Below are 15,889 nucleotides of genomic sequence, written 5' to 3' on the forward strand. Positions count from 1 at the left end.
GAAGCCACAGGAGAGGTCATGCGACCCTCTCAACAATATGTTTCTGGTGCCCAGGGCAGCCGGCAGAGAGGTAAATCAATGTGGATCAGGGGGTGGAACTGGAGAAGACCCAGCTGGTGGCTCCTACCCTGTGGCGTGCTCAGCTGCTAGTCTCCAGCTGGGCTGGGGAGGACGGGACTTCCTCTTCGCTTACACCGCATCTGGGGCTGGGTTAGACTCACCCCCAGATTTCTCCTTTGGCTGCAGGAAGCTCTGCAAACTCCCCGTGCCATTTCCTGCACCCATTGCTCCTCAGCTGCAGGGGGAGGGATCCCTGTACAGAGACCTGCTCCCCCATCCGCCCAACCGCCGTGCATCCAGACCCCCTCATACCCAGACCCTCCCGCTGAGCCTCAACCCCTACACTGAGAACCCCCCCATATGAGCCCCACTCCTCCTGCACCCGGACCATCCGCACGAGCCACCTGCACTCGGATCCCCACCCCACCGAGCTGCAACCAGCTGCACCTGGATCCCCACCACACTAAGCCCCTCACACCCAGACCTCCTGCTGAGCTATATCCCTCCCACATCCAGACCCTCTCCTGCTGAACCCCCATCACCTTCACCTGGACCACCCTGCAGAGTCCCATACCATTGCACCCAGAAGCCCTTGTGCATCTAGATCCCCCCGCACCCGGACCCCCCCTGAGCTGCCCGCACCCAGTTTGCCACACACAGAACCCTCTCAACCCACACATGGATCCCCCCACACTAACCCCCTCCACACTTGGATCCTGCCTTGCTGAGCCTGCCTGCCCACACCTAGTGCACCTGGCATGGAGGGGCAGGGCCCAGGGGTGTTTCAGGGGCAGGTCTGGTCCTTGCACTGTGTCAGGGTTGAGTGCAGCCTCACCGCTGAGTCCGTGTCCCAGGGGGGAGCTGCACAGTGATCTCCCACCTCTGTGCAGCCAGTGGCTTGTGCTCCCCAATGCCATACTGGAGCCTCCACATTTATTTGACAAATAAAATTTGCAGAATTTTAAAATATTGTGTGCAGGATTTTTCTTTTGGCACAGAATGCCCTCAGGAGTATAAAATGCACTCTGTTGCTGAAAACTTACGTTGTATCATATGATTTAAAAACAGTGGGGGTTTTTTTTTGTTTTTTTTTATCACAACTGCTTGCTGTTTCACACAACATGAACGTGACAAAATCTTGCTGAATGATGGTGCAGTCACCATGAATTGCACTATTGCTCCAATCTCAAGTAGCTCCAATAAGTGAAGGTCACAGCAGAGCATTCCAACAGTCTGCTAGAGAATCCAGGATTTACAAACAGTTCTGGAAGTTTACAGATAGAAAAAAATATAGTCTGTTGCAGAAGCCAAGGAAAGTGCTACATCAATTGTAGACCAGCTCCTTTATTTAACCTGAAATCATGGCCTCAAATCATATGCCCCATATGTTGTGAACAGTGGAGGATTGTCATCTTTGTCTAGACCAGAGATCTCAAACTTAAATCACGAGGGCCACATGAGGACTAGTACATTGGCCCTGAAACCTTTTCATACAATGATACAAAAGTATAATAAAAAATGAAGAGTAATATAGTATGCTATTAAAAGTCAATGTATTAACTTTTTAAAAACTGTAATGTGAAAAGTCAGTGCTAATTTTGACCGTCATTTCATTTTTGGCCACTTAGCTGGCAGCGTTAATTTGTTAATTGTATGAGTTAAAAAAAAATTCTGTCAGCCTGTGATGGGGTGTCCATCCCACACAGGCCCTGAGTGGGTAAATGTGGGCCAGAAAGGGCCAATTAACCTTATATGTTGTACCTGGAGGGAAGCCAGGGATTGATAAGAACTAATGGAAGATGAAGCCCAGTGGGGGGAAGACCTGGGCTAGGATGATAAAGCCAGGAAGTGACAGCAGGAAGGAGGCTGTAGGGTGGAGGTCTGCAACCACTCCCTAGAGGGAAAGGGAGTTGGCTAGAGACAAGGAGGAGAGTAAACCCTGTGGTTCTGTCCTGCATTAGGGATTCTTACAAGAGGCCTAAGAGGGTGGAGCATCCACAAGGAGGTGCTCCTGCAGTGAGTGGATGCAGGTCTGCAAATGTACCTTCTAATTTCAGTCCAGCAGTGTTCTTTCTCACTTATGCTTCTTCAACAGTACTATATTCTGCAACTGGAATTTAGTCTTGTCTAACTCCCATTGAAATCAATGGAAAGAATGTCATTGACTTCAATGAGGGTTTGACTAGACTCATAGTCAAAAGTTCTGTTGATGCATAAGCCAGAATAGCATACAACTCATGCTCCCCATCCCCGCCCTGGCCCCGCCTCTTCTTCACCTCCTCCCCTGAGTGCACCGCGTCCTTGCTCCTCCCCCCGCCCTCCTGGAAAGTCCTAAGCAACACCAAACAGCTGTTTGGCAGCGGGAAGCACTGGGAGGTAGGTGGAGGAACGGGGACGCAGTGCGCTGGGTGGGGGGGGGGGGGGGGGGGAGGGGGGGGGGGGGGGGAGGCGGCGCCTATGGTGGGCTGCAGGAAATAGCTCCGTCGGCTGCATGCTTGAGAACCCTAGTCTAGCCAAAGGTTTACCTTTGATCTGCTGATTGGGAGAGCCCTGGGCTCTGTGGAAGACATCAAAGCTAGATTAAAGGGAGAGATGTTTGCTTTTTCCTCTGCAATTGCTCTTTTCTCCTCCAGACTTTACGGGGCATCTGATAATAAAATTTCCAAGGTGCTTCATAAACTCAAAGTACTATACAAACATTTATGCAAGCATTAATCTTTACAGTATACTTCTGAGGTAGCTAAGGAGTAGTAGTATCTCCTTTTGCAGATAGAGCAACTGGAAGCAAGAGGCTAATGGCCTGATTTACAAACCTGCTGAGTACCCGCAAATTCTGCTGAAGTCAGTGGGAGGTGTAGGTACATACCATCTTTTGAAAATCACACCCCGTGTATCTTGCACAAAGTACAACAGAATGTAAGTCTCAAAACCAGGATTAGAATTCAGATCTCCTGACTTCCAGGTCTTTGCTTAGTCCAGTATGTCAGTGACCTTAGGCAAGTCACTTACCTTCTCATTGTCTCCAAGTGACTTGGTGTCATAGATCTTGTCAGGCTCCCTGCTGCCAGTGGTTCACCAGACTGCTGGGAGGGGACCGAGCCACTAGATTCCATGTGTTTTAGGCCTCTGGAGTCTGAACTCAGCCCGGGACTGTCCATGTTTTGTGGACCCAAGTCACATTTTCTGTCTAGCTCTCCCTTCTCAGAGCTATAACCTTGTGGCCAAGCTGACTAGCCCCTGGGCTCAGTGCTGGCCCCTCAGAATTCCCTTGTAGTTTAAATATATCTTCTCCCAGAACTCCACCCAAACTTTTTGGTTTACCTCTTCAAGGAGCCATGTGGTAGGAGAACTGTATAACACAGACACTGCACAGAATTCTAACATATTATTGCTCTTCACTTAATCAAGGAAGATGTACACAGATCTATACAAAAGTAATTACCCCTATGCACATTTCCTCAGCATTGCAGAGTGTTCTTTGGGCTGGGGTCTGGGTGGTCTTTGAGATGGAGGATCCTTCCCCTGCAGCTACATTACTTCCCTTCCGACACATGGAGCCTCTCTCCCTAGGTCTAACCTTAGCCAGTCCGTCCACTTCCTCACTCCTGATCAAACTTCCATTGTGTTCCTCTGTGAGTCCTTTTATAACCTTTTGCTTTGCTCGCCTGTCCTTGTCCTGTTGTGATAACTTTCCACTGCTCTCCATTCTCACCCTCCCTTCAGGCAGCAAGAGGAAGTATCTTCTCCAAACTCAAGCAGCCCCACTGTCTCGAGGTACTTTACCTTGAAAAGATGGTTATTGAGTTCTAAGTATTCAATTTCTGCCCCCTGCCTTGTCCCTGGTTTGGCAGAGACGTGATGCAACCCTTCCTGCTCATGGTGGATACACACTGACAAAAGGGCTTCATGATGCATCTGTTTTCATAATAACTTCATAATATCGAACAGGATTCATGAGTTGTAAAGACAGATTCCCTCCGAATTAGCCCACTTGGCTAGGTAATTAAATTTGAGACTTGGAGTCAGGAAATCTGGGTTCTAATGCTGGTTCCAAGACTGACTTGCTGTGTGATTTTAGACAAGTCACTTAACTTCTCTGATCATCAATTTCCTAGCTGCAAAATGTGGGCAGTGATACTGCTACTACTTTTGACCCAAACAGTTATCCAGGATTTGGAGTCTGTTGGGCTATTTTAATTAGGAGGAGAAATTGATAATAGTCATGTATTTCTTTGAGATAATCGTGTTTATTTATAAGAACGTACCGAGTCCTGTTTCCCTGAACACAGTAGGAATCAAACACGAGATGGATTCCTTGCTCAATATTCCAAGCCTCTTTTTCCAAACCACACTCTACCCAAGGAGTGCGTGCTCTCTCTCTTATCTTTCTCTGTGTCATGTTACAAATGTTTTGCTGGTTGTTGTTGGCTTTCTGTCTGCTTCTGTGGTGTTTCTGCTACTTCTCTGTCTCTCACACAGTTCCATCAAACAATACTCAGCAAACCCCCTACACCCAAATAGCTCAGTGTCTGACCCACTTTGCATGTGGTTTGGGTCGTGGCTCTTACTTGTCTATCTTACTCGAAAAGGAGCTTAACTGCTCCTCAATTTCATACAACACACAGCATAACAAACGTGAGGCATTACTAATAACATTTGCAAAGTACTACAGTGAATTAGTGTGCATAATTAAGGCCACTCAGTGACAGAAATGAGAATAGAATTTGGAAGTTCCTGATTCATTTACCAGCCTATGACGCTTCTAGAAACAGCAGACATATATTGCAAATTTGCAAGCTAATATTTGAGCAAAAAGGTGCTATTTGATTTTTCAAATGCTTCAGAAAATGTCATCTCAAAATGTCACAATAAAACAAAACATTGGGGTTATGAAATTGTATGGAACAACACAGTAAAATAGGGTTACCATATCTACAAAATAAAAAAGAGGACCCTCCACGGGCCCTGGCCCCGCCCATTTCCCCACCCTCCCAGCCCCGCCCCTTCCCCGCCCTAACTCCGCTCCCTCCCACTCCCAGCCACGGGGAAAGGGCTGCCCGAGTGCTACCGGCTTCACGGTTTGCCGGGCAGCCCCCAGACCCTGCGTCCCGGGCCGGCGCTTGCCCAGCGCAGCTGGAGCCCGGGAGGGGAAGCGCCTAGCCGGGGGCGCAGGGTCTGGAGGCTGCCTGGCAAACGGTGAAGCCGGTAGCGCTTGGGCTTCGGGCAGCCCCCATGCCTCCGGATCCTGCGCCCCCAGCCGGGCACTTCCCCTCCCGGGCTCCGGCGGCGCAGGGTCCGGAGGTATGGGGGCTGCCCAAAGCCCGTCGCGCTCGGCTCTTAAACAGAGCCGAAGAGTCAGGGGAGGAGCAGAGCCGCCATTTTCCCGGACATGTTCGGCTTTTTGGCAATTCCCCCCGGACGGGGGTTTGAGTGCCGAAAAGCCGGACATGTCCGGGAAAAAGAGGACGTATGGTAACCCTACAGTAAAATATTTTGCACAAAGCTTTTTTTTTCCTTTCTGTTCCTTCTTGTTATTCCTAGGGGCTCTATTGAGTCTAAAGAGAGGAGAAGGAGATAGTTCCTGCCCCAAAGAGCTTAGGTTCTAAGTAGACAAGACAGACAAAGGAGGGGATAGAGTGAAGAGTATGATGATCTACCAGTTTTTTTCATTAGTTGTAATTAGCTGTATTGAAAGTAAACAATGATGTGAAACGTTTGATAAGATTGATTAATGTTATGTCACTAGTCCATGTGTATCTGAATCTATTTTGTAAGGCCTGCATGCTAGTGTGGTGGAAGATCTATTGTGATACAGAATACAAAGGAGAGAAAGTGGAGCATAAGCGACATGAGCCCTTCTTAGATTCTTAAATAATCACTTTACAACTTTGTTTTCACTGATGATGCTGTAAGAAATAAATTACTTTGCAATTAAAACTATGTATTTCAACAAGAAAACAGAATGCACTTGCACCAATTTGTGTTAGTAAAGTTCAATGCACCAGGGAATTTCTGACCATATGTTTTGTTCTGAAATTAGATTCTAATTTTTCTTTTGAACAATGTGTTGAGGAAATTAAACTAGTAAGTCTTCTGTAATCATGCCAGCTCCTAGTTTAATGCACAAGGAAACACATCTGATATATCGATATCTATAAAAGAAGTGATTAAACAGAGAACATGTTTAATGAAAAATGTAACCCTTAGGTATAGGAAAAAAATCTTTTAACCCAAGCTTTGATCATGGCTCTTTTGGTCCCAGATAATCTACAGGTTACAAGACAGTAAGGGTCATTATGACATTTGGAAGATTAAATCATTACATTAATCTTTAAAATATATTATAGAGGTTGCTTGAATCACTGAGCATCAACACCTCCCTAACACATCCTGCTTGGCCTTCTCTCTTTCTTTTGCTGTCGAGCGATTAAAAAAATTAATCACGATTAATCGCACTGTTAAACAATAACAGAATACCATTTATTTAATTTTTTAATGTTTTCTACATTTTCAAATATATTAATTTGTTACAACACAATACAAAGTGTACAGTGCTCACTTTATATTTATTTTTGATTACAAATATTTGTACTGTAAAAAATAAAAAATAGTTTATTTTAATTCATCTAATACAAGTACTGTAGTGCAATCTCTTTATCATGACAGTTGAACTTAGAAATGTAGAATTATGTACAAAAATAACTGCATTCAAAAATAAAACAATGTAAAACTTTAGAACCTACAAGTCCACTCAGTCCTACTTCAGCCAATCGCTCAGACAAACAAATTTGGTTACAATTTGCAGGAGATAATGCTGCTCACGTCTTGTTTACAATGTCACCTTTACAAAGTGAGACCAGGCGTTCGCATGGCACTGTTGTAGCCAGCAACTCAAGATATTACATGCCAGATGTGCTAAAGATTCAAATGCTTCAACCACCCTTCCAGAAGACATGCATCCATGCTGATGATGGGTTCTGCTCAATGATGATCCAAACCAGAGAGGACTGACACATGTTCATTTTCATCATCTGAGTCAGATGCCACCAGCAGAAGGTTGATTTTCTTTTTTTGGTGGTTTAGGTTCTGTAGTTTCTGCATCGGAGTGTTGCTTTTTTAAGACATCTGAAAGCATTCTCCACACCTCGTCCCTCTCAGATTTTGGAATTCAGATTCTTAAACCTTGGGACGAGTGCTGTATCTATACTTAGAAATCTCACATTGGTACCTTCTTTGCGTTTTGTGAAAGCTGCTGTGAAAGTGTTCTTAAAATGAACATGTGCTGGGTCATCATCTGAGACTAGTATAACATGAAATATATCTGGCAAAATGCGGGTAAAACAGAATGGGAGACATACAATTCTCCCCCAAGGAGTTCAGTCACAAATTTAATTAATGCATTATTTTTTTAATGAGCATCATCAGCATGTACTCTGGAATGGTGGTCGAAGCATGAAGGGGCATACGAATGTTTAGCATATCTGGCACATAAATACCTTGCAATGCCGCTACAAAAGTGCCATGCGAACGCCTGTTCTCACATTCAGGGGACACTGTAAATAAGAAGCAGTCAGCAGTATCTCCTGTAAATGTAAACAAACTTGTTTGTCTTACCAATTGGCTGAACAAGAAGTAGGACTGAGTGGACTTTTAGGCTCTAAAGTTTTACATTGTTTTGTTTTTGAGTGCAGTTACGTAACAAAAAAAAAATCTACATTTGTAAGTTGCACTTCACGGTAAAGAGATTGCACTACAGTACTTGTATGAGGTGAATTGAAAAATACTGTTTTTTTTGTTATTTTTACAGTGCAAATATTTGTAATCAAAAATAATATAAAGTGAGCAGAGTATACTTTGTATTCTGTGTTGTAATAGAAATCAATATATTTGAAAATGTAGAAAAACATCCAAAAATATTTAATAAATTTCATTTGGTATTCTACTGTTTAACAGTGCGATTAATCACGATTAATTTTTTTAATCTCAGTTTATTTGTTTGAGTTAATCGCATGAGTTAACTGCAATTAATTGATAGCCCTAGAAATAATGTTTTTAAGTTGTTGGCTAGATGCACTGTCCTCATGCACGTGGAGGAAGGTGGAATCTATAATAACAGCGGGCATGTCTACACTTTGAGTTGGGGATGTGATTCCCAGCACAAGGAGACATACCTGCACTAGTTCTGATCGAGCTAGCATACTAAAATTACCAGAGTGTAGCTGGAGCAACATGAGTGGCAGGAGGGGCCTGCTGCCTGGAGTACCTTCCAGGCATCTCAGATGGGTACATACTTGAGGCAGCTAGCCCTTCCTGCCACTTGCGCTGCTGTGGTTTCACTCTGTTGTTAGTGTACTAACTTGAGCTGGGAATTACGACCCCAGCTTGAAGTGTAGACATACCCTGTTTATTGTTGTCATCTTTCATTTGTATTCTGATAGTGCCCACAATGTGCTAGGTGCTGTCCAAACACACTGAAAGACAATTTGTCCCTTAAAGAGCTTCCAGTCTAAATAGGCAAACTATGTTCAAAAGGTGGAGGAGAGAGGTACAATCAAAATGTATGCAACTTCTTTTTTTTTTTTCTTAGATATCAGCTATGTCGGAATGCCTCTCTTCCTGTCTGTTACAGTTATTAGTGGGACAATTTCTTGCAGACATGGTGGTAGAAATAAGTCTTGAAGAGAGTTTCTAAAGAGCTGAACACAAGAAGCTATTCAGATTAATTCCATACAAAAGGAGTGTCTTAAAGGAATGTATGAATACAGTTTATTTAAATTTTAAAAACTTACAAAACACTTGTAAAACTTCACAAATTAATTATTTATATTTGTTTTTGCAGTTACCTAATATTGGCCTTGATCTTCTAATGTGTTGTACTTTTCAACGGAGAATCTTGCAGTATGTCATCTAAGTTTATGCAACACTAACTCCACTGTTCTCTTTTCTGGTACTCCCAACCATCCTGTGTTAGCACTGATCATCTTATTCCCTTCAGTATTTTTACTTGCCCACCTCATGGTTTTCTCTGATCCTTGGACTTCTTATTGTTACGTGGGAAGATACTGGAACAAATTATTAAACAATCAGTTTGTAAATACCTAGAGGATAACAGGTTTATGAGGAATAACCAGCATGGATCTGTGAAGAACAAATCATGCCAAACCAACCTAATTTCCTGTTTCTCAGGTTATTGACCTAGTGGATGGGGGGGAAGCAGTAGACATGATAGATCTTGATTTTAGACACATCCCACATGACGTTCTCATAAGCAACCTAGGGAATTCAGTCTAGATTAAATTACTGTAAAGTGGGTGAACAACTGGTTGAAAGACTGTACTAAGTATAATTATCAATGGTTCATTGCCAAATGGGAGGTCGTCTCTAGTGGGATCATGCAGGAGTCTGTCCTGGGTCAGGTACTATTCAATATTTTCATTAGTGTCTTGGATAATAGAGTGAAGAGTATGCTTATAAAATTGGTAGGTGACACCAAGCCAAGAGGTGTTGGAAGCACTTTTGGAGGACAGGATTAGAATTCAAAATGACCTTGACAAATTGGAGAATTGGCCTGAATTCAATAATAACTACGAAGTACTTTACTTAGGAAGGGAAAATCAGATGCACAGCTACAAAATGGGGAATAATTGGCTAGATGGTAATACTACTGAAAAGGATCTCTGGGTTGTAGTGGAGTACAAATTGAGGATGAGTCGACAGTGTGATGCAATTTCAAAAAAGGCTAATATCATTCTGTGGTATATTAACAGGAATGTTGTATGTAAGACACAGGAGGTTATTGTCCTGCTCTATTGGCGCTGGTGAGGTCTCAGCTAGAGAACTGTTTCCAATTCTGGGTGCCCCACTTTAGGAAAGATGTGGAAAAATTGCAGAGAATCCAGAGGAGATAAAAGGTTTAGAAAAACTTGACCTATGAGGAAAGGTTAAAAAAACTGTTCATGTTTGGTCTTGAGAAAAGAAGACTGAGGAGGGATCTGATTAGTCTTCAGATATGTTAAGGGCTATTGTAAACAGGACAATGATCAGTTGTTTTCCTTGTCCATTGAAGGTAGGACAAGAAATAACAGGCTTAATCTGTAGCAAGGGAGATTTAGGTTAGATATTAGGAAAAGCTTTCTAACTGTAAGGATAGTTAAGTACAGGAATAGGCTTCCAAGGGTGGTTGATCCCCATCATTGGAGGTTTTTAAGAGCAGGTTGGACAAACATCCATCAGGCATGGTCTTGTTTACACAGGGGGCTGCACTTGGTGATTTCTTGAAGTCCCTGCCAAATCTACATTTCTATGATTCTGTGAAGCACCTGCTCCACTCATTCTCAACTCTTATAACACTGTTGTTCCACTTCAATCCTGCTATTGAGTTTATACTGTTGCAAAATTTGCGGAGGGCTGCATTTTCCTCCAATGGTGTTTCAAAAAATAATGGACTTAAAAAAAAAAAAAAAGTCTCACTTAAAAATATATTTATCTTCAGGAGGAATTGATAAGATGTTGGGAGACTGTATTTTCATAAATATTTACAGTTCATTTTAGATTTCCCTTGTGGCCATGGAGGAAAGAGGAAGTCTTAATTTTAAATTAATTTTTTGCACATTCAGAAGAATTTTATTTGTCTATAGTAATTCTATGTAGAGTTGCATATAAGGTTGTTTGGTTCTTTTATTAATTTAAGCCATTAACTTATAAAAAAAAAATACATTTCTTTATGATAAACACTTAACAATTTTTGCATGTGTAATTTACATTATAAAGCCATATTTCATAGTAGCACAATACTAGTCTGTAATTCCTGTACACTAGGGTATTCAATATTTATGCCCATACCTAACTGTGTGTTTTTGTTTTGTTTTAAAAGGTTTTTCTCAAGAGTGACCGAGTTGCCAGAATGGTTCACAGTGGAGGATGCTCTGCAAATGACTTTAGAGATGTTTTTAAGAAAAACATAGAAAAAAGGGTCCGAAGTTTGCCAGAGATTGATGGATTAAGCAAAGAGACAGTGTTAAGCTCTTGGATAGCCAAATATGATGCCATATGCAGGGGAGAAGAGGACTTGTGCAAACAGCCCAATAGAATGGCGTTAAGTGCTGTATCGGAACTTATTCTGAGCAAAGAACAGCTGTATGAAATGTTTCAACAGATTCTAGGGATCAAAAAATTGGAACACCAGTTGATTTATAATGCCTGTCAAGTAAGTAATTGGTCTTGCTCAGTTCTGTAGCATTCAAAGCCTTTCACGCAAAAGGCCAAATCTTGTCTCCACACCCTCCATCAGTGCAGCAGACCCTAAATACAGCAGAATCATGTGGTTCCACTGTATGGTGTCCCATGTCTGCAGAGAGGCCTCACAAGGAGACTACACCCTGCGCAGAGTGGCTTTAGAGTGGCTTCTTTATTAAAAAGAAAAATCATTAATGATTCAAAAACCTATTGATACATTTTACAGTCTTGCTGCTGCAGTGATTTGGGTGATGGTAGAACATGGTATGGTTTATATATTTTTAATAATGGCCACTCCATGGCAGCATGGAAAATGCGGGAGAGGGGTAGGAATTTGAGGCTAGGTGGGCAAGGAGCATAGTGAATGGGAATATATCTATGCTGACCCAATAATGAAATTTTGTGTGCATTAGAGCTTGGTGGCCTTCGTTGCTACTAACTCCAATGAACTGAGTTAGCAGCTGCTTTGCTGTTCTGCACTGTGGAAGAAGAATGATTCTCCCCAAACCATTAATAGAATGAGAGCAAAGCCAGTTTAATCAGGATTTGATCTAAATCAATTACAAAATAAACAACCTACTAGTACAGCAGAACCCTGTTTATCCGCTCTAATTGGGACTGGGGCCATATCCGATAATCAAAAAATCGGATAATCTGGCCAATGGGAGAGTGCGAGGCTGCAGCACCATCTAGCAGCTACAGGAGAGGTCACCTTCTTCTGCTTCTGGATCTGAATGTGCTGGTTGTTCAGTTAATACGGAGAACTGGATAATGGAGGGTCAGATAAACAGGGTTCTACTGTAATATAAAATGTATTGCCATAAAACCTGTAGACTGCTAAAATGTTCTTCTTGTAGCTATAACCTTACTATTTTTTTCAAAAACGTCATAGAACTATTTTAGAATGAAAAAGTACTGTAATTACTAAATCTATTATCCTTCATAAGGATAACAGAATAGCAGCTATCTTACTGCAACCACCACCACTACCAAAATAAATATAAATTAATTAAACTTATTTACTTACCTAGCTGGCTGACCTTGTCTTAACAGTGGTGTGACTGTAAATTCGCCATTACTTGACCTTTTAATGCAGAAAATGATGGTAGCTGTATTGATAATTTGTCCAAATTATTTGTTTATAACACACATCTTTAGCCATCCAAGAAAAGTTAAACCCTTAAAAGGCATCCCATTATTTAACTTTTCCATATGACTTTCCTACTTATTTTCAGCTGTTTTGCACTTTGTTCTTTTGACTAACACTTCACAAGTGTTTTCCCCCCCCCCACATCTTTCCACTTAATGGAACATATCAATAGTTATTTATACAGTGCAATCAATACAAATCCAGATAATTGTATAATTTCAGGAGTGGTCAGGTTAAACTCCATAAAATAACACTTCTGGAGACCTTCCATCCAATGATCACCAAGCACTTTGCTATTATTAATGAATGAACACTTAGAAGCTTAGAAGCTTTGAACTGGATATAATTATGCCATTAGGAAAAACTGAAACACAGATGTCTGCTTGCCAGAGGTCACGCAGCAAGTTGAGGTAGAGCTGGGAACTGAACCCAGATCACCTGAGTCCTAGGCCTATACGTCAGCGACTAGACCAGTGGTTCTCAACCTTTCCAGACTACTGTACCCCTTTCAGGAGTCTGATTTGTCTTGCTTACCCCCAAGCTACACCTCACTTAAAAACGACTTGCTTACAAAAACAGACATAAAAATACAAAAGTGGCACATCACACTATTACTGAAAAATTGCTTAGTCTCTCATTTTATCTGTATGAAATTTTAGTTTGTACTGACTTCACTAGTGCTTTTTATGTAGCCTATGATAAAACTAGGCAAATATCTAGATGAGTGGATGTACCTTTTGGAAGACCTCTATGTACCCCCAGGGGTACACACATCCCTGGTTGAGAACCACTGGACTAGACTGTGCTTCAGACTTTTTTTCCCCCCATGCTCTATATGGCAGGTCAATGTACACCAACAGGACTATATCAGCACAGGGGGAAATGAGAGATCTTGAGAATTGACTACTAAATGTACACAGTGGATTGACATAAAATTATACAACAAAATTGTTCCTGTCACTGAAACATTTGCTGTGTTTAGTGACCCTCACACTCTCAGCTTTTACCTCTGATGGAACACACTAATGTTTGTATTCTGGGCTATATATTGAAGGTGTCTCATTTTCAGTTCCAGCTGTTCGTCAATAAAATAAAACGACTTCTCAGGAAATAGAGGTTTAAGTGAAAAGAGCTTGAAATTATTCCATAATTTTATTTGTCCTCTTTGCCCCCTTCCCATCCTCCTTCCCTTGATCTCTTCCTCCCTCCATGCATGTACCCACCAGAGGACTACTAGCTTTGTGACATTCTCCCCAATTCACATGGGGAAGTTGCATGGGACTGACTTCTGAGGACATGAAGATCACAAGCAGAGGTAGAAAATGTTTTGCAAAAGGGATTTTTAACACCACATAAAATGCTAATGAATCAGTTGTATTATTCTACAAATAAACAGCCATAGCTGTAGTAGAGGCCCTGTAGAAATAGTCTTTAAAGACTGTTAGAATTGCATTTTATTTTCATTTCCACTTTTTTTCCCCAGGTGGCTCCTGATGTTTTTAGGTCCCACTTTACTTTTCCTTGTAGACAGCCAAATTCTGTCATTATGTTTATTAAATCCAGAGTAACTCAACTGAAGTAAATGGTATTGCTATGGATTTAACTGTAGTAACAGAGGTGAATATGTCTATAGAGCTTTGAAGAATGGATTTTGGTTGTTAAGAACTGAAAATAGTTGTGCTAGCGCAACCTAATGGTTATGCCCAAAGGCATTCATTTGATTTAATGCAGGAATTTTAATAGAATTATGGAAGTTAGGCTAATAGAGGTTTTCCAACTCTATCTAGTCCAGTGGTTTTCAGTCCATTTTTGGTCTGTGACCTGCAAAATGACTAAAAATATCATCCAGTGACTGACCATATTCCACAGTCCTAGTGGGATTTTGGGTCACGGGACAGTCTTTTTGGCCTTATGAGCTGTAGATTTTTTTTTTTTTAAATGATGTGGCGGTGGGGATGGGCTTATGTATGTGCATCAAGGGGGTTGTCTCCCAAGATTGGTAAGACTGCTGGTATGGGGAGCTGGTGCTATGGAGTGGAATGGGACTTTTTCCTCCTCCTTACCTGCACAGTGCTGAGCTCTGCAGGTTGGGAATCCTGTACTACACCTCCTTGGAGCACTTCTTTACCTGTCCCAGAACCAAGCCATTGTGGGTATGCATTCGGGGGTGGGGAACAGAGCAATTGTTGTCAGTTTGAGTAGAGGACACACAGCAAACAAGCAGGAGTGGAGGGAAGCAACACGCAGCAAACCAGAAGGAGTGGGGAAGGAGAGAGCTACTTCAAACCTATCCCTGACCAGTTTCACTATTGGTCATAGTTTTCCAGGGATTTTGTTTCCTTTAGCCGGGGGGGTGCAACCCACAGGATATCTCCTAGTGACCATTTCCAGGTTGCAGCACACCTGTTGAGCCACATTGACCCAGTTTATCCTCCTCACAGTACAGGATTGTTCCAATCTGCACACTTTGTGTAATGCTTTGTGCAGTCCAGTTCAAGCAACTAGGTTTCCACTTTTCTCTTTGGGAGATTATTCCATAGTCTAAAATCATAGATCTCAGTTTTCACAGCAAGTGTACCACAGGCAGCTAGCGACCTGTTCCTTATGCTGTTAATGGTAGTTTTTGACAGAGAAAGCCTTCACATCCCAATATAGCTATAACAAGTGTTTTTTTGTTTTGTATTCTACTTCCCTGTATTTTCAGGGTATTCACAGAATGGGAGCAAAAGTGAAGTGAAAAATCAGAATAAAGCAAAATTACATCCAGACAGCACCTACTATTTACATACCTATCCCCACCCCACATACGGGCATGCTCTTTTATTTCCCTTAGCCATGGCTTTTTAGACTTGCAGATAGTGACAATCAATACTATCCAGGAGGAGAGGAAACAGCCAGACAAGTGAGAAAGAACAAACAGATGTTAAAATTGAATTTTTGATAGAGGTTTCGATGAGTCAGATTCTGATTTGTGCTTCTGACAGACTTGGAGTCTGAAATGAAATCCTGAGTGAGCTTATTCACCCTTTGTGAGAAACAACCATCACAGCAAACTTGTATAATTACAATTTGTTTAGAGAGTTGTAAGTTATTTGTCCTCCTCTTTGTACTTCAGTCCCTTTGGAAACACCAGGCTACAGAATATATCTTTGAGGGGAAAACTGTCCTACAGTTAAGCTGCTATTTTTGAGGCCCATAGATGTGGGTAACAGTAGGTAGTGCTGCCTACCAACCTCTGTTCACTGTCTCCCATGCAGATCCTCTGAAAGTTTTGCAGCAGCTGCCTGTGTTAGGCAGGAGTACGGAAAGCAGCTGCTCTCTTTGCTTTGCTGCAGGCTCCAGCAGCGCCCCCACTGGTTGCCTGCAGTATTGTGCCCCACCGCCTTGAAAATGGAGCTCCCTCCTTCTCATCCTTGTTTAGGGGAGTTCAGCATCTTTAGGGAT

General features: G+C 42.1%; 1 protein-coding gene across 2 annotated transcripts in view; it reads left to right on the forward strand.

Moving 5' to 3' along the window:
• Window positions 1–15,889, forward strand: part of CADPS2 (calcium dependent secretion activator 2) — a 557,199-nt gene that overhangs the window by 172,202 nt on the left and 369,108 nt on the right. For both annotated transcript variants that reach the window (XM_024219628.1, XM_024219629.1), the window contains exon 3: window positions 10,934–11,266. In XM_024219628.1, coding sequence (XP_024075396.1) covers window positions 10,934–11,266 — 333 coding nt within the window. The remainder of the gene's footprint in view (window positions 1–10,933; window positions 11,267–15,889) is intronic.

The sequence above is a fragment of the Terrapene carolina genome, unplaced genomic scaffold (assembly GCF_002925995.2).
Source record: "Terrapene carolina triunguis isolate 2854851 unplaced genomic scaffold, T_m_triunguis-2.0 Scaffold68, whole genome shotgun sequence".
NCBI lineage: Eukaryota > Metazoa > Chordata > Testudines > Emydidae > Terrapene > Terrapene triunguis.